We start from the raw sequence: 27834 nt of genomic DNA on the forward strand, positions 1-27834 counted from the left end.
AAAAGGTAAAGGTGTAATCCAATTCATAATAAAACGCAATAAACCAGTGGCATGAACTTCTTTATATTCATTAATAAAAGCTTACTTAAAGACAACTCAGAATTACATTTTCTACATTACTGTATAAACAGTTTAGTTGTAAAGTTGTCCTATTATTTAAAATATATATATATATATAAATGTAAATGTCATGCTCTTACAGCTAATTTGCTATTAGGCAAATGTATCGGTATGTTTTTAAGAATACCGACAATCATCAAATTATCCTCAATTTATTTTATTTTGGCCAACATTCAACCATCATTCCAACCGTTTGTTGGCTTGGTTCTTGCCCGAGCACGACACTGCTGATTTAAATAACCAGCTCCAGAACCGAGTTTAGGAAACCCTGGTCTGCCAGACCTACTTTTACTCCCACTTCCTACAGTTCAATTGTACTGCAAGGGATATTTATACTGATTAAATTAGGATTTTAGAGCAAGTGGCACTTCCTAATTTTTGCCTGGCGGATATCTGACATAATGGGCGGCTTCGATTATGCTGGGCCGTGGGGCACTGGTCTATGGCCGGAGAGGTGAACGGTCAAAAATGGGCGAGGGTGCCCTTTCCCAAATCAAAGATGAATCTGCGCCGCGCGGTCATGTTGTGAACAAGGCACCACTGTGCCTCGTCCAAAACCAAAAATATATTTTCCAAAAAATATACGTTTGAATTTTCAAATTGGTTTTCATTGGGAAGGCAAATCACTTTTCCACGTGAAAACACGAATTTCTACTCATTACTCCACGTGCTTAATTATGTCAATTTTGTTTTGAGCCAACTTCGCTGTGAGTTTGAACGGGGCACTTGGCTCATGCCGGGGAGGCAGCCCGGTTCCAAATCGAATGCAATACATTTTAGCCCGTTGTAAATACGCTTTTAACGGGCGCCCGTGCCAGATTAATAGAATCCCCTCAATGTAAAATAGTTCCTTGTGTTACATTCTTTTGTTATGCAGATACGCAGATCTCATTGGCCAAAATACCCGTCACTCCAATGACGTTTGATATTTTTGACCAATGGTGGGGTTGGCCGCGCCTGATGAGTTGGGTATCGGTGCAGAGAAGATGGCGGAAACTGAGGTTTTATTTGAAGTAAGAATGAGTGAGCTACCATGGCGGAAAAAGGAAACCACTCGACTCGTTTTAAGACCGAGTGAGGGTTTCGGATCAATGTTACTTGGGGAATCCGTTTGACGTCTCGAGGAAAATCTGGAATGTTTTGGAGGAAAGTGTGGAGTCGATGAGTCACAAGAAGTGGTCTTATTTATATTGTGTTGTGTGTCTGCGGGCTCTCGAGTGGCGCAGCGGTCGTAGGCACTGCATTTCAGTGCTAGAGGCTTCACTACAGACCCTAGTTCAATTCATGGCTGTATCACAACCGGCCATGAGTGGGAGTCCCATAGTGCGGCGCGCAATTGGCCCAGCGTCGTTAGGGTTTGGCCGGGGTAGGCCGTTAATGTACATAATAATTTGTTTTTAAGTTTGTTGACGAGTAAAATAAAAAGCAGAATAAGCTTGATTTAAGACAAAAAGATATCGGAGTGGAATGTGTCCGGTCTGGATTTTCGTAGCAGGGCGCCTATTTCTGGAGTGGCGCAAGAAATCAAGTCAGAGGATATTACTGATGATAGGTCGACTGACCTGGATGGAGATGGAATAATTTCACTTAATCCATGCTACTGTTATTTGATTTAGTCTATCCCTTCTCATGTAGGCCGCCATTGTTAATAAGACATTCTTAAGTGACTTGCGTAATTAAAAATAATTTAAAAATCCAAGTTAGAATTCATGAAAACCCTGTTAGAGATTTTGAGCACAAGTCCCTTTAGAGCGTTGGACTAGTAACTGAAAGGTTGCAAGCTGACAAGGTACACATCTGTCGTTCTGCCCCTGAATCCACTTATTGAAAATAAGAACGTGTTCTTAACTGACTTGCCTAGTTAAATAAAGGTAAACTAAAAATGTGGAAAGGGGAAGAGGTGAACATGTGCCCAAATTCCTGCAGTGTCCTGTTTGGTGAAGGAGAATTAGGTGCCAAGGGTAAAGCGTGTCTCCGATCTGGAGGCGGTGAGAAAAGTGGAAAGAACAGCATGAATTGCAATAGTCATAAACTACAAGCGCAAGTGGGGAAGAAGTCTTTAAAAAAAATGGAATCACAACAGAAAGCTAATATTAATAATATGCATGTTAATCTCTCCTGGCTCAAAGTGGAGGAGAGATTGACTTTATCACACTACTTGTATATATGAGAGGTGAATTCACTGTCTGTTTGAACTACTGACGCACAACAGCTGCAACTGTACATAGTCCATCTGTAAATAGCCCACCCAATCTACCTTCCTCATCCACATACTGTTTTTATGTATTTTTCTGCTCTTGCACACCAGTATCTCTACTTCACATCATCATCACCAGTATATCTACTGCACATCATCATCTGCTCATCTATCACTCCAGTGTTAATCTGCTAAATTGTAATTATTCGCTCCTATGGCCTATTTATTGCCTACCTCCTCATGCCTTTTGCACACACTGTATATCGACATTATTTTTTTCTACTGTGTCATTGACTTGTTTATTGTGTTATTGGCTTGTTAATTGTTTATTCCATGTGTAACTCTGTGTTGTCTGTGTCACACTGCTTTGCTTTATCTTGGCCAGGTCGCAGTTGTAAATGAGAACTTGTTCTCAACCAACCTACCTGGTTAAATAAAGGTGAAATAAAATGTAAAAAAATAAAAACAGCTCAGACACCCATGAATACCCGACAAGACATGCCACAAGAGGTCTCTTCACAGTCTCCAAGTTCAGAACAGACTATGGGAGGCACACAGTACTACATAGAGCCGTGACAACATGGAACTCTATTCCACAGTACTACATAGAGCCATGACTACATGAAACTCTATTCCACAGTACTATAGAGCCATGACTACATGGAACTCTATTCCACAGTACTACATAGAGCCATGACAACATGGAACTCTATTCCACAGTACTACATAGAGCCATGACTACATGGAACTCTATTCCACAGTACTACATAGAGCCATGACTACAAGGAACTCTATTCCACAGTACTACATAGAGCCATGACTACATGGAACTCTATTCCACAGTACTACATAGAGCCATGACTACATGGAACTCTATTCCACAGTACTACATAGAGCCATGACTACATGGAACTCTATTCCACAGTACTACATAGAGCCATGACAACATGGAACTCTATTCCACAGTACTACATAGAGCCATGACAACATGGAACTCTATTCCACAGCACTACATAGAGCCATGACTACATGGAACTCTATTCCACAGTACTACATAGAGCCATGACTACATGGAACTCTATTCCACAGTACATAAACTGCCTTCATTTCGCTGGAACCCAGGCAGCAGCAAATGGGGGATCCAAATAAAATGTCACTGAATGTTTTTTTGGGGGGTTCTTCGTGATTTCACAGTCGAATGTTCCGCCATTACAAGCCCCTGAGCCTGTATTTTGGAGTGGACAGTGATTGAATAAGTGTGGTGGGTTTCGTTCGTTGACGTGTTAAATTTTGTATTGATGTCGTTTTTCCCGTAATTTTTTATTTTTTTTAGTTACTTAAATCAATACACCGTCCAGCTGGCGGCGGTAATGCATCATTAACATTGGATGCCAACTGCTGTTAAACTCCATCGAAGAAGAAGGAAGACCGCACCTGATCCTATGCCCATTTGGGGTGGCGCTGGACGGGTCCCATCGATATCGTTCGTTCTTCTAAATAGTGCGCATTTTAGGGGTTTCTGGACTTTTCTTTTTTTGATATAGTTTTGAGCGTGGACATGGCACATTTTAAACAGGGCTAATGAGAGCAGGGATGTAGTTATCTTACGAGCTAGGTGTTTAGTTAGCTAACTAGTGGTTTCTAGTTTAGCCACATGGTGTACATGTCCAGAACTGTCATGCGACGTGGTTGTTGGGCAAATGCGTTGCGATATCTTTCGGGCATGGATTACACATTTCTACAAAGGTTTTATCCGGTTTATTTTAACGCTGGGCAACCCAGTTTAACTTTGATTTAACGTCGCAGACTGGGGTTTGTAGAAGTCAAGTGTTGGAAGTAAAACGTTGCTCTTCATGAGGTGAGTTATTACGTCGATGGTAATTAATTTTCTAGTACAGCCGGCCTCGTGTCATGGCTGGCTGGATAATGCATGGACAGTCTTGATTTTAATCATGTTATTTTAAACATGTACATTCGTTGCTATTTTACAGGTGTTTATGTTTAGCACGGTGGTAGTCAAAGACGTGGAAGTATGAATCTCATCACCCAAGTGACGGGAGAGCCATGTGTGCCAGTGGATCCTATAGCACTCCTTCGACACCAAAAAGAGGTCATTCATTCTTCTCTAATCCCTGTTGATAATGTTTGATAAGACAGTGAGTACGGTTACATGCAAACAATACTATTTTTATCGTGAATAGTCGGATTTAAAAAAAGCAAGATTTAAATATTTACATGCTTTTGCAACAACGATTTCCTCAATTATATAATTCTACATGGAATCAGTCATTGATCAATGCAGAATATCGCCAATCAAAATAAACGTTATACTACAGAGATCATGTTATTTTTGTGATTACTATTTTGATTGCGTTTGTATGATTAAAATGACTATTAAAATCTTTTTTTTTTCCGAAATCACTTCATTGGCACAAAGGAAACTCGCCCTGGTTTTTGAACTGTGAACAACACACGTCATTGGCTCTCCTGTCAAGATAGATATATAGATAGATAGATATATATATATCTTGACAGGAGAGCCAATGACGTGTGTTGTTCACAGTTCAAAAACCAGGAAGTAAAAATAGAAACGTTCTAACATGCTCGGTAATGTCCAAAAGGATCTGAGAGAGCTGTTCCCCATTTGCTGGAGAAAGACAACATAATTCACAACAAGCAAAATCTGAAAGTTCAAATGATTAGTAACGTGCACACGAGTAAATCATAATGAGAATGTTAACATCCACATATATGTGTGTGTATATGTATATATGTGTATGTATGCAGAACTTCGAACCAGTATAACTACAAGGAGGCTTCTTGAACAGTGAGTCATATACTTTGGCGAACACTTCCACTTTGGACCGGGGGAGAGATGGGTAGCTGTCCTGATTGTAATTGTTTCAGTGCTGAGTGTGGGCCAGAAATGTCACTGCAATGAAGTTTGCCCACCAGTTTTAATAAAATAAATAAATAAATAATAATAATTGAGACGTGAAAAAAAAATTGTGTCAACGTGACAGATGACGCTCGTCATGTTAACACTGATGTAGTAAAAGTAGGTACATGGTGAGGAGCCATTGTAGACCTTGTCCAAGCTGAGACGCTGCTCTACGAGGCTTTCCACATCAACTATCATGCCTAGTTTCAGAAATGGAGGCTGTGGACATCGCATTCACCCTGAAACTATACTAAACACAAATTAAAATGCAACAATTGCATTGTTTTGTTTTTTTAATATGAGGAAATCAGTCAATTGAAATGTGTTCATTAGGCCCTTATCTATGGATTTCACATGACTGGGAATACAGATGTGCATCTGTTGGTCACAGATCAATAAAAAAAATGGACATCGGGATTTCGTCACGTTACCTCTGTGCATTCAAATATCCATCAATGAAATGCTATTTGGTTTGTTATGCCTGCCTATACCATAACGCCACCGTGGGCGTTTAAGACTTTGACATCAGCAAACCGCTCGCTCACACGCCGCTGTACACGTGGCCTGCGGTTGTGAGGCCCGGTTGGACGTACTGCCAAATTCTCTAAAGTGACGTTGGAGGCGGCCTATGGTAGAGTTGAACAGTAAATGATCTGGTAACAGCTCTGGTCGACATTCCTGCAGTTAACATGCCAATTGCACTCTCCCTCAACTTCTGTGTTGTCACGACGGTTGAACTTTTTATAGGGAATTATACAGAGGTGTAAACTTTCTGTGGGAATATATGCAAATTAATATTAACACCATATAAATGTACATGTTTTTTGCATTGGATATATTGTCCATATCATATGGAGACAAACATAAACCTTTTACCTCATCATAAGTAGACATAATTGCAAATGATTAAATCCTTCCAATAGAAATAAAAAAACAATTTAGTTATGAATTGGGTTGAATGAGTTGACTCTTCACATGGTATGATTTCACTGAAAACAAAAGAAGGGAATATTGAATGATCCTCAACGCATCTCCCAAAAACGTTTTCAACATACATCTGTAAAATGATAACCAGAGCTTTCGTTTCTAGACTGTCTTCCTCTCAGGCTTCCATGTCTTCTCCCTGGACCTCCTCAATGTCCACCTCTTTGAACATCAGACTCTGAGGCCTCATCTTCATTGTCACTTTCCAACCTTGTTGAGGATTGCTTGTTGTCAGGCTCTAAAAAGCCTCAAATTTGCCTGGATGGCCACCAATTTTTCAACCCTTGTATTGGTCAGCCTGTTGCATGCTTTGGTGTGTGTGTTCCCAAACAAGGACCAGTTGTGCTCTGAGGCGGCTGATGTTGGTGGGATTTGGAGGATGATGGTGGCAACAGGGGAAAGAGACTCAGATTCACAGTCCCTTCCACCAGTTGGCTGATGAGATATGTTGGCACGACTGGCATATTGCATCTCCATCCCAAAGCCCTTGCTTGGAAGTGTATTTCGCCAGACTGCCAAGGTGGTGAGACAAGGTAATGATGACAACATAGGCCTTGTTGATCTCTGCACCAGACATGATGCTCTTGCCAGCATACTTGGGGTCCAACATGTATGCTGTGGCCTGTATGGGCTTTCAGAACTGCAGTATCCTCTGCTTGGAGCAACAGTGAAGTGGGCAGGGCCGTACGGATTTCTTCTCTTACATCTGCAAGCAGAGTCTGCACATCAGACTGGATGGCATTGTCTCCCTCAATCCGTGCAATGGCTACTGCTATGGGTTTCAGGCTGCTTTACCACTCTCTCCCAAAATACATCCTCCAGGAGGATCCTCTTGATGGGGCTGTCCATATTGGCAGACTGTGATACAGCCATTTCTTGGAGAGCCTTCCTCTCCAGGAGACTGTGAAACATGATGACAACACCCGCCCAACAGGTGTCGCTGGTAAGCTTCAATGTGGTGCACTTATTCTTCTCACTTTGCTTTGGTGAGGTAGATTGCTGTTATAATTTGATGACCCTTCACATACCTAACCAGTTCCTTGGCTCTCTTGGAGAGTGTATCCATTGTTTTCAGTGCCATGATGTCCTTGAGGAGCAGATTCAATGCATGAGCAGCCCAGCCAATGGGTGTGATGTGAGGGTAGGACTCCTCTACTTTAGACCAAGCAGCCTTCATGTTCACAGCATTGTCTGTCACCAGTGCAAATACCTTCTGTGGTCTTCTGTGGTTCTTGATGCCTGCCTTGAGCTCATCAGCAATGTACAGACTGGTGTGTCTGTTGTCCCTTGTGTCGGTGCTCTTGTAGAATACTGGTGGAGATTATGTAGTTAATTATTCATTGGCCAAGAACATTCGACCACCCATCAGGGATGATTCCAATATTCTGCTTTCTCTACGATTTGCCTGACCTTCACTTGAACTCTGCATCCAGCAAATGAGTAGATAAAGCATGTCTGGTTTGAGGGGTGGATGCTGGGTGAATGCAATTCAGAAATATCTTCCAATACACATTGCCTGTGAGCATCACAGAATCACTGTTATAAGCAACAACAACAAAATGAATTTAAGCTCATGAATATGGGGAATTTGTTTAATTTACCCAAAAGTTTCAGACTCTTTGCAACCCTAGTTGTCACACAACTACACATTTTTAGTGGCTTTTTTTTGTCCCCAGCACAAGGTGCACCTGTGTAATGATCATGCTGTTTCATAAGCTTATTGATATGCCACACTTGTCAGGTGGATGGATTATCTTGGCGAAGGAGAAACACTCACTAACAGTGTTGTAAACAAAACAAAAAAATGTGCACCACATTTGATAGAAATAAGGTTTTTGATCATATGGAACATTTCTGGGATCTTTTAATTTCAGCTCATGAAACATGGAACCAACACTTTACATGTGGCGTTTTATATTTGAAAGGCCCTACAATCCAATACCCATTTTCTCATCCAGATCTTCATTTAATTTCTTGATTTGACGGTCATGTTTTGGTGGAAAATGCGGTGGGGCAATAGCTTGTGTTTTAGTGGTCTTTTAAGCAGAATGCACAATCCCCGTTTTCCTTCACCCGAGCTAGAATGGTTATTGAACTGAAGCAAACTGTTAAGTTGAGAAAAAAAAAAAATAATAATGGAATTCTCTCTCCGCTGTTGTTTCCTTGGTGACGCCCTCTTGACTACTTCAACTCCCCTTGTTGTCCATCTGGCGTTGCTTCAAGTGTAAATCCCTTCATCGCTCCGTTGGTAGAGCATGGCGCTTGCGATGCCAGGCTAGTGGGTAGGGCTGTACGACATGGGTGAGAAGAAGGGGAAAAAAACGACTTGTGATTTATTTTTTTATTTTATTTTTACTTGCAATTTTTAGATCAAAACATTTGGGTAAAGTGTTGGAATCATATCAATAGAATGATAAAATGTGAATTATGGTTGTAATATAGAGGTTTTGTCATGACAATGAATTTAAAAGTAAGGGAGGAGATGGTTGTGATTTGGTGTAGGAACCACACAGTCTGTTTCCCATGGGACTCTTAATTACATTCAAATGGTTATATTCTGAGTTCATAATATTCTTTGCCTTTTTTTTCCCTTTCTGATTTTGATTAAGTTGTTGCACAAATGATGCTGAGATCGTCCTCCATTGGTACCGGGCTGTATCAGAGCTAAGGTTTGCTAGCATGTGATTAGCATTAAGGGCTAAAAGCATTTTATTTGTTTCACTCACATTTGCAGCTTGCGTCGACCAACTAACTAGCTTTTTGCAGAGAGCAAGTTACACAAACATTTATAATCTAGAAAATATAGGAGACTCAGTACTGGTACCCCGTGTATATAGTTATCGTTACTCATTGTGTATTTATTAGTTTGTTATTACATAATTATTTTGTCTTGTTGGGAAGGGCCGTATGTTAGCATTTCACTGTTGGTCTATACCTTTTGTCTTTACGAAGCATGTGACGAGAACAATTTTTAATTTGTTTTGTCTTGACAAAACAGGCCGCCCATTTTTCCCCCTACAATGCGGCAGACTCTGCACAATTAAATTTGAACTGCAATTATTTATTTTTTGACTTCTGACATGATTTTCTTAGATTATTGCTGCGTTCCATCAACTTTTATTCAGAAACTGGAATTTAAATTCCATTAACTAGTTCAAAACTATAACGCAGTACCTCAGATCTCCACAGGGTGGTGCTGGACTGCCATGGAGTGAAGCCACAAGCCTCTCATTCCAGCTAAATGGTACAATCAAGACAGATCACCATTGGCCTTCAGCAGGATGAATGTAAAGCACAATAACATCATCCATGCTTGCGTTGCATTTATAACGCTGTATCCTAATTGTGACATGGGTTGGGATCCGTTACAAATCCTTTTACTTCCTGGAATGAAATGTATTTGGAATTTCAGTCTACTTCCTGTATTGAACTGGTCATGATGCGTTTTGCTTAAATTAAGGGGTGTTTTCACCTATTGTCCTCCTTTAAAAATAACTGATCTCAGACCTCTTTTTAAAGTGAACTGGGGTGTAAAAATAAAAAAAGCTAAAGAATTGTTATTTGAATGAGGACTCTTTTTTTTTTTACCTTTATTTAACTAGGCAAGTCAGTTTAGAACAAATTCTTATTTACAATCATGGCCTAGGAACAGTGGGTTAACTGCCTGTTCAGGGGCAGAACGACAGAATTTAACCTTGTCAGCTTGGGGATTCGATCTGGCAACCTTTCGGTTACTAGTCCAACACTCTAACCACTAGGCTACCTAGCCAGATATTTTTCCAACATGTACTCTGGGTTTTTACAAAGTGCAGGACAAGCCATTCAATCAGATGGCTTGGTTTGGATTTGCCACCAATGCTCTTTAATGAACACATCACTGCATTCTATACTTCTCTGTAAACTGGTCATCTCTGTATACCAGTCGCAAGACCCACTGGTTGATGCTTATTTATAAAACCCTGTTAGGCCTCACTCACTCAACATCAGCATGTGTTAACGAGTGTGTGTCCCCTGTATGAACACAATGTCAGGCCACCCAGCATGTAAACACACAACAGAGCCCTGGCTGTATAAGGTCATCTAAGGTCACGTACTCTAGCTGACTTGTCACTCTATTTTGGCCTCGAGGGCGTTCTGGTTTGACGCTGTCGGCCTCGAGGGCGTTCTGGTTTGACGCTGTCGGCCTCTAGGGCGTTCTGGTTTGACGCTGTCGGCCTCGAGGGCGTTCTGGTTTGACGCTGTCGGCCTCGAGGCTGTGAATGATTGTGATTAAAATTCTCTCTGGCCCTGACGTTCCACAGTATTAGCAGATAGACTAGCTTTCTAGAGCAGCTGTCTGTAGCTATGATACAATTTTTATTTTTCAATCCAGGCAGTACATTTAAATTCCCAACGTCTCTTCAAGGCTTTTTAATGAGGGGAAATTCAGCATTGTAATTTCAGTGTACTGCCTGGATTGACTGCTACAGACTCCAGTGTGTAAACGGCTCGTCTTTTAGTCCCCGTGTGCAGAGAGAGTCTGGTTGGCAGCTCCACTGTCACTGTCCATCTATGGACGGTGGAGAAAAGGGTACGAGGTTAAGATACCTGCCACTAAACTTATGGCCCTGCTCCAATTATTTACCCTTCTCCTGTTCTCCACTAACCCTCTCCCGAAGTGTCCACTCCCTGTCATGGATTTAAAGTTGTGTAACAGAGGTGAGTTTCCACTGTTTTTAAATCCACGGTAGAGGTTCCCACGTCGGGGGGGAGAGAGGGGGGGTAGAGGTTCCCACGTCGGGGGGGAGAGGGGGGGGTAGAGGTTCCCACGTCGAGGGGGGTAGAGGTTCCCACGTCGGGGGGAGAGAGGGGGTAGAGGGTTCCCACGTCGGGGGAGAGAGGGGGGAGGTTCCCACGTCGAGGGGGTAGAGGTTCCCACGTCGGGGGGAGAGGTTCCCAGGGGGGGGTAGAGGTTCCCACGTTGGGGGGGGGGGTAGAGGTTCCCACGTTGGGGGGGGGGGGGGTTGAGGTATTGGGACACCACATGTCTCAGCAAGTAGTTCTGTAGGTGTTGTCCGTATTCCCGTCATTTCACACAGTGTCTCTCGTCATGATTTTAGTTTTGCAGACGTTCCGTCGGGACGACGGTTAACCCTGGACTTCAACGCTGTCGTCATGGAGACGGTGTGACTTCTCTGATCACCTCAGGATGATGTGTGCTGACTGGACAGGTGTGGAGCTCACTGATAAATCAGGATGATGTGTGCTGACTGGACAGGTGTGGAGCTCACTGATAAATCAGGATGATTTAAGACCGTACCACTCCATGGGTACTTGATGATTTAGGTTTATTTTGTAACCGTGTTGCCTTGCTGATTTGACAGAACGTTGTAACCTTCAACTGGTACGTGTTTTACAGTTGGAAATAGAACAACATGATCGTTATTCAAACACTGAGATCTTAGTTTTAAGAAATATGGAGTGACTCCGGTGGATGTTCTAAGCTGTTGTGCTTTGTGTGTGTATGTCTTTACAGACCGAAGACCGTTGTCGTCACACACTGTTTCATAAGACAAATCCTCTGACCATGCCGAGTGGAGAGAGTCATCCTGTCCAAATGACCCGAGAGACGTCCATGCCTTTTTCCAGCACCTCGTCACCACACAGGTACACAACTTTGTAATTACATTTTGTAGAGGCCCAATCATTCGGTTCACTGCTGTTTTTTAACGGACACTCGCTTATCCCACAGCTGGTGTAGTCTGGAGATGTTTATCAGCTAGGCTGTGTCCCCAAATGGAACCCTCTTCCCTATATACTTTTCTGACCCCAGAGCCCCTGTGGTACAACACACCGTTGAAGTCACCTTGATGAATTCAGCTCGACAGCGTGTCTGCTAGTCCCTTGTTCACCTCACAGTAATGGAATGTATCTGTCTTTATGCCAAAGTGTTTAGCCGAGTAGCCAGGGACGAAATAAAAGATCCCAGAAATGTCCCATGTGAACAAAAACCTTATTTCTATCAAATGTGGTACACATTTTTTGTTTCGTTTACAACACTGTTAGTGAGCGTTTCTCCTTCGCCAAGATAATCCATCCACCTGACATGTGTGGCATATCAATAAGCTTATGAAACAGCATGATCATTACACAGGTGCACCTTGTGCTGGGGACAATAAAGAGCCACTAAAAATGTGTAGTTGTGTGACAACTAGGGTTGCAAAGAGTCTGAAACTTTCGGGTAAATTAAGCCAAATTCCCCATATTCATGAGCTTAAATTCATCAAAAGGTTTGCTTGTAACAGTGATTCTGTGATGCTCACAGGCAATGTGTATTGGAAGAGATTTCTGAATTGCATTCACCCAGCATCCACCCCTCAAACCAGACATGCTTTATCTACTCATTTGCTGGATGCAGAGTTCAACAGAGTTCAAGTGAAGGTCAGGCAAATCGTAGAGAAAGCAGACTGTATTGCAATCATCCCAGATGGGTGGTCAAATGTTCTTGGCCAATGAATAATTAACTACATAATCTCCACCAGTATTCTACAAGAGCACCGACACAAGGGACAACAGAGTAGCCGGTCCGAGTAGCCGGTCCGAGTAGCCGGTCCGAGTAGCCGGGCCGAGTAGCCCGTAGCAGGTGATGTCTAGTAAACATAGATTCCCTGTTGAGAACTGGTAATGAATTGCAGGACAATGGGGTTTTAAAAATGCCAGCAGATTGTACAGCCCTGCTTTTTTATAAAGTCAGGAGGCCATGAGGACCTGCGGGTGTGAATGAAACAGGCTTTTCTACACAGAAAACAGCTGTTGATTGACCCATTGTCGACGCTTTAATCAAATCAGTAGGCTTATATCAGTATTGTTAACTTTTATAACCTTCAATTTATTCTTTATTTTGGACCAGAATCTCTCTCCTCTATTGTGTCTGCAGTGATGATTTAAACACGAATGTTTTCATAATTTATCTACAGATAATCGCCAAAGAGAAGGAGAAGCCTTACCGGTATGCAAATGAAGGAGCCAAATGAACATCTCGCTCGCCGAAGAGATTCGTTTTCCGTTCACCTATAAAGATCCGTTCGCTTGCTGTTCGCTTGCTGTTCGCTTGCTGTTCGCTTGCTGTTCGCGAGCTGTTCGTTAGCGACGACCTCATCACTAGGCTGATGAGTCGTTGTTTTGTTTTAGCCAACACTGGCTGGTCTCGACATGGGCTTCGACTCCTAGGAAAATTACAAACAAGGTATTTGGTTTATTTGTTTTCCGATGAGATACATGGTCATATACCTACGTTGACTTATAAATGGCAAAGGGGTATAGGAGGGGGACTTTATTCAGTTATTCTACACCTTCTATAAACTAAAAGCCAAAAGGCTCCTTAACAGCTTCTACCCCCCCCCCCCCTCCCAAATAATAAAACCGCTTGAACAATTAATCTAGTGGCCACCCGGACTATTTACATTGACCCCCCCCCCTGTTTATTAATGCATAGTCGCGTCACCCCTACATAGATGTTCAAATTAACTCTACTTACCTGTACCACCTGTATATAGCCTCATTTTTTTATTTTTTTTTATTAAATGTTTTACTTTAAGGTTTTCTTAACTGGTTAAGGGCTTGTAAGTAAATAAATAAAGTTAAGTAAGCATTTCACTAATTTATACACCTGTTGTATTTGCCACAAATAACATTTGATTGAAAACACGGGAAAGAAAATCAATGCCACAACATTAATGAAGTGTGTTTCAACTCATTACATTACATGGGATGTGTAAATTCACTCACAGGAGACTATTTAAGAAGCGTCATGCTCTTCTACAAAAAACAACACTGGTACTGAGAGGTGGGACAGACAGCGGCCTGACAAACCAGCAGTGTCCCCTGTCATCGCTCGCTTTGTGACTGATCGCTAGATGCCTTATCGTCCGCTCTAGAGGCTAAACGGCACGTGTTAAAACTCATTCCACGAGCGTCTGCGGGTTTAAGCTCCTCGCTTATACTTGATTAATGAATTAAGGTCACTAATTAGTAAATAACTCCCCTCACCTGGTTGAGCTCTCAGATCTCAGGAAGTGTTGCTGCTACAGTATTCTGTTGTGTGCATTCATTTGAATTCAATGGGTTTGTCTTGTGTTTTGAGTGAATCATGTCCTTCAGGCCATTGCTGACAAACCAGTCTTACTGCAGAACCTGTATTCAAATGGTATAACACTGAACAAACAAAAAATATAAGCGCAACATGTAAAGTGTTGGTTTCATGAGCTGAAATAAAATATTCTGGAAATTTTCCATTCACACAAAATTGTTTACATCCCTGTTAGTGAGCATTTCTCCTTTGCCAAGATAATCCATACACCTGTGGCATATCAAGAAGCTGATTAAACGGATTCATCATTACACAGGTGCACCTTGTGCTGGGGACAATAAAAGGCCATGCTAAAATAGGCAGTCTCGTCACACAACACAAGGCCACAGATGTTTTGAGGGAGTGTGCAATTTACATGCTGACTGCAGGAATGTCCACCAGAGCTGTTGCCAGAGAACTTCATGTTCATTTCTCTACCGATCTCGTTTTCGAGAATGTGGCATTAAGTCCAACCAGCCTCACAACCACATGCCATGTGTAAACCACGTCCCTCACATCCGGCTTCTTCGCCTGTGGAATCGTCTGGCACCCGGACAGCTAATGACTGGGTTTGAACATCCAAATAATTTCTGCACCAACTGTCAAAAACTGTCTCGGGAGTTCATCTGCATGCTAATTGTCCTCACCGGGGTCATGACCTGACTGCTTGTTCGCCGTCGTAACCGACTTCAGTGGGCAAATGCTCACCTTCGATGGCCACTGGCACGTGTACTCTTCACGGATGAATCATGGTTTTCAAACTGTACCAAGCAGATGGCAGCCAGCGTGGATAGCGTCGTGTGGGCAGGTCGTTTGCTGATGTCAACGTTGTGAACAGAGTTCCCCATGGTGGGGTTATGGGCCGGTATAAGCTACGGACAACGAACACAATTGCGTTTTTTTTTTCTTGATTAGTGTAACGGATGTGAAACGGCTAGCTTAGTTAGCGGTGCGCGCTAAATAGCGTTTCAATCGGTGACGTCACTTGCTCTGAGACCTTGAAGTAGTGGTTCCCCTTGCTCTGCAAGGGCCGCGGCTTTTGTGGAGCGATGGGTAACGACGCTTCGAGGGTGACTGTTGTTGATGTGTGCAGAAGGTCCCTGGTTCGCGCCCGGGTATGGGCGAGGGGACGGTCTAAAATTATACTGTTACATTAGCAGTTTGAGATACTGAGATACTGTGACGAGATCCTGAGACCCATTGTTGTATCATTCCTCCTCTGTCATCAACCCGTGGGGCAGTGCATTATCATGCTGAAACATGTCACAAGGATCTGGACACAATTCCTGGAAGCTGAAAATGTCCCAGTTCTTCCATGGCCTGCATAATCACCAGATATGTCACCCCACTGAGCATGTTTGGGATGCTCTGGATCGTTGAGTACTTCAGCGTGTTCCAGTTCCCGCCACTCTCCAGTAACTAAACACAGCCGTTGAAGAGGAGTGGGACAACATACCACAATCAACAGCCTGATCAACTCGATGTGAAGGAGATGTCACACTGCATGAGGCAAATTGTGTTCACACCAGATACGGACTGGTTTCTGTTACATGTATATCTGTATTCCCAGTCATGAAATCCATAGATTAGAGTCTCGTGAATTTATTTCAAATGGACTAATTTCCTTTTTATATGAACTGTAACTCAGTAAAATCGTTGCCGTTGTTACGTTTTCATATCGTTGTGCAAACTAGTAAAAGGTTAAATTAGAAAACAAATACCATTTTGAACCCAGGGCTTTCTGTTTCACTGTGATGATCAACACTGATGGAATACAGTATGTACAGGTAAACTGTCTCTCTCTCTGCCCGTAAATGATAAACGCGACGTCTGTCTTTCTGTAATGTCTGGTTCTCCAGGTGGTAGGGAGAAAGGCTGCGTCAGAGGCCCACCTTTTGGCCCTGCTCAGCCCCAGAGACCGCCTTGGGACACCTGCTTGTCTAACTCACTCCGACTGCACCACACCCAGAATAGACTAGCCATGTCTGCTGCTGGTAAGGACACTAGTTGGTGTGTTGTACATTTTGTCTAAGAGATGAGTTGTTAATATCCATTAACGATCCTGTACAGCCACCACACACACACACACACACACACACACACACACACCCCCCACACACACACCACACACACACACACACACACACAGACACACACACCCATTCACACCCCCCACACACACACACACACACACACACACACACACACACCCCACACACACAGTCCATTCAGGGAGTATTCAGACCCCTGGACTTTTTTTCACATTTAGTTACCTTACAGACTTATTCTTAAATTGTTTTTTTTTCAGTACCCCCCATCAATCCCCAATGACGTCGCAGTACCCCCTAATGACGTCCAGTACCCCCCTAATGACGTCACAGTACCCCCCTAATGACGTCACAGTACCCCCTAATGACGTCGCAGTACCCCCCCCCCCTAATGACGTCGCAGTACCCCCATAATGACGTCGCAGTACCCCCTAATGACGTCCCCAGTACCCCCCCCTAATGACGTCGCAGTACCCCCCCCCCCAATGACGTCGCAGTACCCCCCTAATGATGTACCCCCCTAATGACGTCGCAGTACCCCCTAATGACGTCGCAGTACCCCCCTAATGACGTCGCAGTACCCCCCCTAATGACGTCGCAGTACCCCCTAATGACGTCGCAGTACCCCCCCCCAATGACGTACCCCCCGTCGCAGCAGTACCCCCCCCTAATGACGTCGCAGTACCCCCCTAATGACGTAATGACGTCGCAGTACCCCCCTAATGACGCCCCCCCCTAATGACAGTACCCCCTAATGACGTCGCAGTACCCCCCTAATGACGTCGCAGTACAGTACCCCCCTAATGACGTCGCAGTACCCCCCTAATGACGCAGTACCCCCTAATGACGCCGCAGTACCCCCTAATGACGTCGCAGTACCCCCCTAATGACGTCGCAGTAGTACCCCTAATGACGCCGCGCCCCCTAATGACGCGCACCCCCCTAATCCCCCTAATGACGCCGCAGTACCCCCCTAATGACGCCCAGTACCCCCCTAATGACGTCGCAGTACCCCCCTAATGACGTCGCAGTACCCCCCCGCCGCAGTAATGACGCGTCGCAGTACCCCCCTAATGACGTAGTACCCCCCCCCCCAATGACGCGCAGCCCCCTAATGACGTACCCCCCCCCCCCCAATGACGTCGCAGTACCCCCCTAATGACGTCGCAGTACCCCCCCCTAATGACGCCGCAGTACCCCCCCCCAATGACGTCGCAGTACCCCCTAATGACGCCGCAGTACCCCCTAATGACGCCGCAGTACCCCCCCCCCCCCCCCCAATGACGTCGCAGTACCCCCCTAATGACGCCCCCCCCTAATGACGCGCAGTACCCCCCCTAATGACGTAGTACCCCCTAATGACGACGCCGCAGTACCCCCCTAATGACGTCGCAGTACCCCCCCCTAATGACGTCGCAGTACCCCCTAATGACGCCGTACCCCCCTAATGACGTCGCAGTACCCCCCTAATGACGCCGCAGTACCCCCTAATGACGTCGCAGTACCCCCCTAATGACGCCGCAGTACCCCCTAATGACGTCGCAGTACCCCCCTAATGACGCCGCAGTACCCCCTAATGACGCCGCAGTACCCCCCAATGACGTCGCAGTACCCCCCCCCAATGACGCCGCAGTACCCCCGCCGCAGTACCCCCCAATGACGCCGCAGTACCCCCCCAATGACGTCGCAGTACCCCCCCAATGACGTCGCAGTACCCCCCCCCAATGACGTCGCAGTACCCCCCCCAATGACGTCGCAGTACCCCCCTAATGACGCCGCAGTACCCCCCCTAATGACGTCGCAGTACCCCCCCCCAATGACGTCGCAGTACCCCCCCCAATGACGCCGCAGTACCCCCCCCCCAATGACGTCGCAGTACCCCCCTAATGACGTCGCAGTACCCCCCAATGACGTCGCAGTACCCCCCTAATGACGTTACACAAAAATATTACATTTCCATAAGTATTCAGACCCTTTACTCAGTACTTTGTTGACCTTTGGCAGCGATTACAGCATCAGGTCTTCTTGGGTTTGAAGCTACAAGCTTGGCTCACCTGTATTTGGGGAGTTTCTTCCATTCTTCTCTGCAGATCCTCTCAAGCTCTGTCAGGTTGGATGGGGATTCGTTGCTGCACAGCTATTTTCAGGTCTCTCCAGAGATGTTCGATCGGTTTCAAGTACGGGCTCCAGCTGGCCACTCAAGTACATTCATAGACTTGTCCTGAAGCCACTTCTGCGTCGTCTTGGTTGTGTGCTTAGGGTCGTTGTCCTGGAGGAAGGTGAACCTTCACCCCAGTCTGAAGTCCTGAGTGCACTGAATCAGGTTTTCATCAAGGATCTCTCTGTACTTTTCTCCGTTCATCTTTGCCTCCATCCTGACTAGTCTCCCAGTCCCTACTGCTGAAAAACATCCCCACAACATGATGCTGCCACCACCATGCTTCACCGTAGGGATGCCAGGTTACCTCATGATATGACCCTTCTCATTCAGGCCAAAGAGTTCAATCTTGGTTTCATCAGACCAGAACCGTGTTTCTCATGGTCAGAGTCCTTTAGGTGCCTTTTGGCAAAATCCAAGCTGGCTGTCATGTGCCTTTTACTGAGGAGTGGCTTTTGTCTGGCCACTCTACCATAAAGGCCTGATTGGTGGAGTGCTGCATAGATGGTTGTCCTTCTGGAAGGTTCTCCCATCTCCACAGAGGAACTCTGGAGCTCGGCCAGAGCTTCCATTTAAGAATGACAGAGGCCACTGTGTTCTGACCTTTTTATATAGAAACAGGTGTGTTCTTTTCCAAATCACGTCCAATCAATTGAATTTACCACAGATGGACTCCAATCAAGTTGTAGAAACATCTCAAGGATGATCAATGGGAAACAGGATGCACAATTTCAAATCTCATAGCAAAGGGTCTGAATACTAACGTAAATACGGTACTTCTGTTTTTCATTTTGTATAAATTTGCAAAAAAATATCTACCCCTGTTTTCAGTTTGTCATTAATGGGGTTTTGTGCATAGATTGACTAGGTAATGTTTTAAGACATTTTTAGAATAAGGCTTTAACGTAATAAAATGTGGAAAAAGGGAAGGGGTCTGGATACTTTTCCAAATGCATCTTACAGACGAGAGGCTGGAAGCAACACATTGTTCCCAAATTATGGGATGTTACTGTTCACTTGTCCCAAAGGATGTTACGTTAAATATGTCGATCTGCCCTTGAGCAAGACGCTTAACCCTAATGTGCTCCAGTGGCGCTGTACTACTATGACTGACCCTGTAAAACAACACCTATCATACTACTATGACTGACCCTGTAAAACAACACCTATCACACTACTATGACTGACCCTGTAAAACAACACCTATCATACTACTATGACTGACCCTGTACAACAACACCTATCATACTACTATGACTGACCCTGTAAAACAACACCTATCACACTACTATGACTGACCCTGTACAACAACACCTATCACACTACTATGACTGACCCTGTAAAACAACACCTATCACACTACTATGACTGACCCTGTAAAACAACACCTATCATACTACTATGACTGACCCTGTAAAACAACACCTATCATACTACTATGACTGACCCTGTAAAACAACACCTATCACACTACTATGACTGACCCTGTAAAACAGCACATTACACTGCAGCTCCAGTGTAGGTGACATGTTTTGTGAGATGTGACTGTCCATATGGCTAAATCAACCATCAGTGAAATGTGTTTACATGTCTGGAGAAGGTACTTTAGTTTTAATTCCCATTTAGCACATTAAAATCCCATTTTTAGTTATCCGTTCCAAAATGTAGGTGTTCCCTTTAATGTAAATTTCCTTTCTTTCTTACCCAGACTGCACTACAAATGTCCCAATTGGGGGAAAAATGTAAGATCATTATTCAGCTGATCACTGCTTTACGCTCATTGAGGAACTTTTTTCTACTTGCCGTGACTGATATGTGGTAGTCTTGCACAGCCTAGTTGAATGCACTGACTAAGTCTCTGTGGTTTAAAAAAAAGTGTCTGGTAAATGACCCAAATATATAAATTCAACTTTTGATTTTGATTTGAAGGTGGAGACAAACAGGTCGATACATCTATCAGGCAGTTTCACCAATCAGACGCGGACAGAGCGCCTCTATCTCCGGTTGGTCGACGGAGACCGTTTGGCCACAAACGGCTACGACACCAAGTGGGACGCGCCGTTTGACCCGGGGACAGCGAGGGTTACCACAGAAACAGACCAGGATCTCATAGCCCACTACACTTCATAGGAGTTCAGTGGTCGCAGCCCACTACCCTACTGGGGAAGTTTGGTAGTTGTCTGTCCCAGCCCACTACACTTCATAGGAGTTCAGTGGTCGCAGCCCACTACCCTACTGGGGGAGTTTGGTAGTTGTCTGTCCCAGCCCACTACACTTCATAGGAGTTCAGTGGTCGCAGCCCACTACCCTACTGGGGAAGTTTGGTAGTTGTCTGTCCCAGCCCACTATACATCATAGGGAACTTCAGTTTAGTAGTTTCACTACCCCACCCGGGGAAGTTTGGAGATGGCTGTCCCAGCCACTCACTTCATAGGAGTTCAGTGGTCGCAGCCCACTACCCTACTGGGGAAGTTTGGTAGTTGTCTGTCCCAGCCCACTATACATCATAGGGAACTTAGTTTAGTAGTTTCCTCCCCCAGCCCGGTAGGAGATGGCTATGGCAGGCCACTCAGTAGTAGTTCACAACCCCCCAGCTAACTATACCCAACAAGCAGGCCAGTAGTTGTCTGTCCCAGCCCACTATACATCATAGGGAACTTAGTTTAGTAGTTTCCTCCCCCAGTCCACTACCAGCCCGGTAGGAGATGGCTATGGCAGGCCACTCAGTAGTAGTTCACAGCTAACTATACCCAACAAGCAGGCCAGTAGTTGTCTGTCCCAGCCCACTACATTACACAAGCAGTTAACTAGTTCCAAACCCTACACCGTTAGTAGTCTGTCGCCCTTGACAACTGAAGGTTTGGACTCTAACCTCCAGCGGTCATTTTGAGAATGGTGGTGGCAGCCTAGATGAGGCCTCGGGATGATTATTTTTAGGGGGATCTCAGGAACCTGTGGAGGCCTCAATGACAGCAGCTATAGTCCTCTCAGCTCTCCTCCATCTCTGCCTCACAGAGGAGCTATCCTTCCTAACCTCCTCACAACCTAAACGGAAGAAGTCTGGCATGGGTCTCTGACCTCAGTATTGATGGATGCAGCCTCACCTCAAACTGTTCCTTTTCAAACCAGATGGATGAAACTACGGTAAGTTCTCTCTAACTTTTGATTTGGTCAAGTGATTTCATGTGTTTTTTGTTTTTTTTTTGTGCCAGGACATGTCTATTGGGAGATTTCTGGGATAGTCTAGAAATCAAGAGCAAGCTTCACTAAATGAATCTTATTTTTCATCTTGTGTTCAATGTTTTCTGACTGAAGCAGAATGAGTTGTTTGACCAACTGAGGTCATGTGCCAGGAAAGCATCGTTTTAATTTGGTATTTCCTCAGGGCATCCTTTTTGCCAGTCGCTGTTCATATAGGTTATACCAGTATTGGCCTCGTCTAACTAAATCATAAACGTAATGTACTATTTCTGATGAGCAACATTAAGACTAAATAGTGATTTCAAAATAGTTTAATGTTTTGTCATAGCTCACAGGCAAAAAAATAAGTTCATATCTACAAAGGTACTATTCACAATGCTTTTTTTTTGTACATTTTTACAAATTTACATTTTTTTAAACAGTTTTGTACATTCATGACATCATATACATTATCTTTCTCACATACATACATACAATCCAAATAATTTAAGAACCTACAGCCAACAAATTGGCACATTGAAGTTTAACAAGATCATAGTCACACACACACTCTTGATAGGAATAATAGAAACAGACTTTGGCTTTTACAGTTTAACGCTAACCAGCCTGGCCACCAGTCAACACAACTTGTTATACAGAAACTGGCCAAAGTCAGTTTTTACCAGGTTAATGCGAGACAAATCCAGCCACTTCAGAGAAGTGTTTTCACCAAATGGCACCTTATTTCCCTTTCTAGTGCACTACTTCTGACCAGGACACACAGGGCTCTGGTCAAAAGTAGTGCACTATAGAGGGTGCCATTTGGGACATATACATAGTGGCTGGAATGTGAGACAAATCCAAACATGCGCCACACTACAGAAATTTCATTTAGCTGCCCGTCTTCAGGGTTGTGCAAACTCACATTTCTGTATGTTTTGTTGTTAGCTTTAAAAATGCACTGTATATTGATTGGTTTTCTGTATTGAGCCACACTGGTAGCCCCTAATAGAAGGCTAACAAACATTTACTACGGTATATTGAGAAGCTATTTTCTGGTTCGTATTCACTATGAACAAAATAGGCCGTCACAGGGAGGGACAAGCCTGAACGTGCCCCAATGACCGCTTGTTTAACTGTTGTAAAACTTTTAGCTACGTTTTGAATTAAATGAGCATGACCCTGCGTTTAGAAAAGGTGGTTATGTAACCCAGGCACAGTGGCTCCCTCAAGAGGGCTTTGGTCTAGGAGGTATTTGCTGTGGGGTTTTTAGCAGAGGAAGTTTAGAGGGAAGTAAGGCCCCTCCGCGTCAGAGCCCAGAGAACTGCCAAGGCTCTCCTCACCCGAACTCATGTCTTCACATGAGTCTTCACTGGAAAAACAAGAAAAAAAACAGTTAATTCACAATATTCCTTAGTTCGTCTTTAATCCTGTTTGCAGTTATCCAATGTAATTTCATCCTTTTTTATTAATTGTTTGACTACAAGACCCATCCCAAGTCTCTTATGTGGAGCTTTAGCTGGTTGTGTAATGTTGTGGTTGAGCTGTTATGGGAACTATTGTTGCTAGGTAGGAGTAGGACATGACAGAAGTCACTTAAAACACTCAGACATTAAGTATGTGGGTTAGTTAGTGATACGAGAGCAGGACGAGGATGGGCCTCTTCTGATAGGCTAACTGACGCAACCGGTAGGCCTATGACGTGGCTGATGGTATGGAACCCCCCCCCCAAATACCATACAAGTCATGGGAATAATATAACAACTGAAACCAGACAGTAGGAGTGGTCAACCTCTGAACGAAACACTGGAGAGGGTGGGGCTTAAATGTGTGTGTGGCTGGAGATTTCCCTACTTCTGTTATTCAGGGGATTTTCCATACTACTTCCCCGTTGTCATATAGTAGACTTGTTTGACTGCCTTCTAACAGAATGTACATATGGTAGAATGTTTTTGATACACATGTTTCTCTTTCTCTACAGACATATATTCCTGTATACCTTTCACCCTGATCCCAGCAGTCCTCAGGTATGGTTGGCAGTTCAGGGACGCTGTAGTAGCTGGTGTGAAGATTCTGAGCTGTCCTTCTCGACACGATCCAGACGAGCTTTTTATTGTTGGGTTTGCTACATTCGGGAGAAGAGTAGTCGGACATACACTTGGCCACCAGTCCCTTCCAGTGTAGCAGCTCAACGTCAGTGATCTGTAAAAAGACGACCAGGGCATCATAACATTGGACACCGGGTTACATAATAGACTGGGTCAGCAGAAACCTTTTGGGATGGATCCCAGGCGTTGTAAAAGGATAGCAGCCGGGAACACGAGGCCGGGGAATGTGAAAAGGTTTTTTTTTTTTTTTTCATGTCTTTCCATAACCGTGCCAGTTGTCATATGAAACCTTTTGGACTAAGGTTGTAGGGCATACAATATTCAGAGATGGTTCCAGGGGGAAAAATAGGTTTCTTTTGTGTACGAATTTGACAGTTAACACCGGGTTACTGCTGTTTAAAACAAAGGATTTACATCCATGTTATGTGATAAAGCTTCAACAAATGTGTTTACCTTGAGATGTCTTTGAACATGATGTGCTATTTCTAACATATCAACAGAGTGCATGGCTTCAATCTCCTGAGTGAGGAGTGACAGGGCCAAGACTGACGGCTGGAAGAGAAGAAAAAATGCATCAAATTAGACTGCAGCTGCCAAGAGGTCTCCTGAAATATGTAACATCTCATGGACTCTGGGGTAAATCATTACTTTAGCTTTGGAGAACGCGATCCGGCAGAGACAGGCTTTGAGCTGGACCTCTAGCATGTCGAGATTCAGGGCCCCTTCCTGTAAAGGTTAAATTACATATTAGAACCAATCAGGGTGTGAAAACAAGGCGTCAGGGCTATCTGTTACATAATTGAATTTGTTATGGTGGAATGGACACCATGTTATTTGATCATGTCCAGTGAGAACCATCGTCCTACTTCCAGTCAGGACTATAAGTACGTCTAGTTTTTTTTAAACCTTTATTTACCTAGGCAAGTCAGTTAAAAACAAATTCTTATTTTCAATGACGGCCTAGGAACAGTGGGTTAACTGCCTGTTCAGGGGCAGAACGACAGCTCGGGGTTTAAACTTGCAACCTTCCGGTTACTAGTCCAACGCTCTAACCACTAGGCTACCCTGCTGCCCCAGTTAATTATGTCACACTATTACCACCTTCCAAATGGGGTTGATTGCTCGGTGAATTGTAATATATTTTTTTATAATAATGGGTTCTTACAGGTCTGAGGTATGGGCGCTTGTGATTCCGTGGTATAGGTGCAAAAAGGTTAAAGCTGTGATGGTTTTGAGTTGGAAGTTGAGTTTCTCTGAAACAATCTTCTCCATGCGAGTGAGGTCCGAGACCGTAAACTTGCACTGGCTGATACGAATAAGCTCATTGGTGGAAGACAAGTTACACTCCTCTTCGACTGCTTTGGCTGCGATGTGGAGACAACTGATGCCGATGCAAGCTAGATGTTTGGGTTGGACCTGAAGAGGAGGGAGATGAACAAAAGCTTGGAATTAGTGGAAACAGACATTACTATTATTACTCACAGCAATTCCCTTTTTATTTGTAGTTTGTCTAAGGACATTATGTCATAATTATTGTCATCAAAAGAAATGTAGCGTTGCGAATTAGCTGTAGAGTATGTTGAAATTACTATTAAAAAAAGTGCTCTTGATTGGGTCTTCATCTTACCTTCATCATGGCCAGGAATCGGTCCAACAGGTTGACTGCCAGAACGAAAGTCTGTGTACTGTACCCAAAGAAACTGGTCAGACTCCAGAGGTCCTCCACTTTGGTGTCCCTACATTTAGCTGATATTCCCCTGCTGTCATTCTGTAATTAAAGAAGATCAAGATAAAATATTATTTCCTTACAGTATGCAACAGTAATATTTTAGGCATTTACAGTGTGTATTAGTGGAAGGTGTTTATGGACCAATTTGTTTTATGTTTAGGGATTCATATCGATCATGTGAACAATATTTATGTTTAGCTACTGCAGACTACCTCTCCAGTCGATTCGATTAAGCGGAGTCCTGTTTCCTTCGGAAGATAATTCCTCTCCTGTTCAAAATTGGCTATTAACTCCCTCATAAGTTTCACAGTTTCCATGTCTGGACTCGGTTACAGCAATCTGAATGTCTTTCTCTGTAAAAAAAAAAAAACAAGACTGAGTGTGATGTTAGTAAATATTTGTCCGCCCTGCATTTGTTCACCCGGTCAGGGTTTGCCTCAGCTGGGATTCGGTGTCAGATTTCTTAGGTTAACGCCTACTTAACCAGAACACAAAACGAATCTAATTGTGGATTTCTCAGTGTAAAATCGTAAACATGATCACAAATTTCGTGAGATACTCAAGACATTTACATCAAAAACAAGCTTGAATCCATTAGCTGTGCTTCAAATCGTCGACGGGAAGGGGGTCGGAGTCTTGTTCTTGCCTAGGAAGCAGTGCCTTAGCTGGCAATAGTTGCGATTTTTTTTATTGAACTTAACTCCACATCAAATGTCTTGATTTTAAAAACGGTTTGACTACCAGGCTGTGGATTTTAAAAGGCAATTTTTTTGAGTAAAAAAATAATGGTTGAGCGAAGAGCTGTGCGAGTCAACGTTAGAGACGATAAATAAAGACACGATACTGTAACGTTAACTTGCAAACTGTAAATAAAAAGTCGAAGTAAGATGGCAAGACCAAACAGATTAGTATAGTTTCAAAATCATAAGCTTGATATAAAAAAATGTTACGTTAATCCTCCAGGAAGCTATTTATTTTTTACTGTAATGGATAATAAAATAAGGTTAAACAACACCCAGTAATATTCACAATTACTTACATTTATTACATTTCCTTGCATCTGCAATGTGAAAACTGTATATAATTACCTGTAATGTTAGTTATATCGACATTATCTACGGTCTTAACCTCTTCTGTTTGTTCCTCTTTACTGTCTCTAGTCTTTCTTTTTGTTGTTGAGAGTTTCCGCACCCAGAAACTGACGTCAATGCCACGGTAGCCAATCACGTACGGTATCCATCTTGGCTTGATTTATCGAGAAAGGTCTGCCTTCTTTTGTGGCTGTACTACAATAAAGTATTGATTTTTAATTATTCATTTCAAGAGTTGATAGTCCTACACAAATCAATGCTGTATTATTTAACGCTTTGTTAAACGTTTCTTATGGTTAAAAAAAGAGTTTTTAGTATGCTGTGTTCTAGACCAGCTCGATACAGACAATTCCACGGGCCAATCATCTTTCTCCTTATTTTGCCCGTTCAAATAGTCCGCCCAAAATTCTTCAGTTCTATTGGATGCCTGGACAAACCCTTTTACTGACGAGTGATTTGAAATAATTAACTCAGATTGTACACAGGGCATAAAATTTTTAACTACCAGATTGTTTTTTCTGGTCCAGTTGTCACCAGAGTATTTGGACATTGGTTCAGCGCTGACTAGGGGAATTTATCAGAATACTGTTATGGTCAAGATTTTTTATTCTTTTTTTTTTTTCATAAAAAAAAAATTCCATGTAAGCTAGTTGAGAACAAGTTCTCTTTTACTGCGACCTGGCCAAGATAAATTGGAAATGTATTTCTGGTCCTGCACATCACACAATAACCTGGTTTTATCTGTGTCATCACAGATGGATAGGCCAACGAGTGATATGCTTCAGTGAGGTCAGCTTCTTAGCATTCATAGCAATGGTTATCAACTGTAACGCAGAAATGTAACATGTCACAGAAAATAGATGTGGAGGCAGCTGCAGAGAATTATATATTTTTTTATTTAACTAGGCAAGTCAGTTAATAAGAACAAATTCACATTTTCAATGGCGGCCCAATCCGGACGACGCTGTGCCAATTGTGCTCCGCCCTATGGGACTCCCAATCACGGCCGTATGTGATACAGCCTGGAATCCAACCAGGGTCTGTAGTGACACCTCTAGCACTGAGATGCAGTGCCTTAGACCACTGCGCCACTTGAGGGGACCTGAGTATACTCTGGATTATACGAGATTTGACTTCAGAAGAGTTATAGCGTTAATTATATAGCACATTG

The 27834-nt window shown here is 43.5% G+C and overlaps 1 protein-coding gene and 2 long non-coding RNA genes across 3 annotated transcripts; 2 read left to right on the top strand and 1 right to left on the bottom strand.

The window, feature by feature from the left end:
- Nucleotides 1-3744: 3744 nt before the first annotated feature.
- On the top strand, nucleotides 3745-20909 carry LOC135518409 (uncharacterized). Its single transcript, XR_010452146.1, has 5 exons — nucleotides 3745-4175; nucleotides 4309-4427; nucleotides 11758-11888; nucleotides 16209-16343; nucleotides 20485-20909. It is a non-coding gene; the product is annotated as an uncharacterized LOC135518409 (long non-coding RNA).
- A 76-nt stretch (nucleotides 20910-20985) lies between these two features.
- On the top strand, nucleotides 20986-25453 carry LOC135518410 (uncharacterized). Its single transcript, XR_010452147.1, has 2 exons — nucleotides 20986-21699; nucleotides 23717-25453. It is a non-coding gene; the product is annotated as an uncharacterized LOC135518410 (long non-coding RNA).
- On the bottom strand, nucleotides 22053-26765 carry LOC135518408 (cyclin-G2-like). The gene is made up of 8 exons (XM_064943581.1): nucleotides 26661-26765; nucleotides 25785-25925; nucleotides 25471-25611; nucleotides 25016-25259; nucleotides 24492-24577; nucleotides 24297-24395; nucleotides 23735-23937; nucleotides 22053-23107 (listed from the first exon to the last, which is right to left on the bottom strand). Exons 2-8 carry the CDS (start codon nucleotides 25887-25889, stop codon nucleotides 23005-23007), a joined length of 981 nt encoding a protein of 326 aa, XP_064799653.1. The 5' UTR covers nucleotides 25890-25925; nucleotides 26661-26765; the 3' UTR covers nucleotides 22053-23004.
- Between the last annotated feature and the right edge of the window lie 1069 nt (nucleotides 26766-27834).

This window comes from Oncorhynchus masou, chromosome 28, assembly GCF_036934945.1.
Source record: "Oncorhynchus masou masou isolate Uvic2021 chromosome 28, UVic_Omas_1.1, whole genome shotgun sequence".
NCBI lineage: Eukaryota > Metazoa > Chordata > Actinopteri > Salmoniformes > Salmonidae > Oncorhynchus > Oncorhynchus masou.

Bases quoted from the DNA above. Each gene is read 5' to 3' on its own strand.
- LOC135518408 (XM_064943581.1), bottom strand. From the start codon at position 25,889: ATGGAAACTGTGAAACTTATGAGGGAGTTAATAGCCAATTTTGAACAG. The intron at 25,612-25,784 runs GTAGTCTGCAGT...CTTTAATTACAG, and splicing joins TAATCGAATCGACTGGAGAG to AATGACAGCAGGGGAATATC. The intron at 24,396-24,491 runs GTAATGATTTAC...CTTCTCTTCCAG, and splicing joins TCGCGTTCTCCAAAGCTAAA to CCGTCAGTCTTGGCCCTGTC.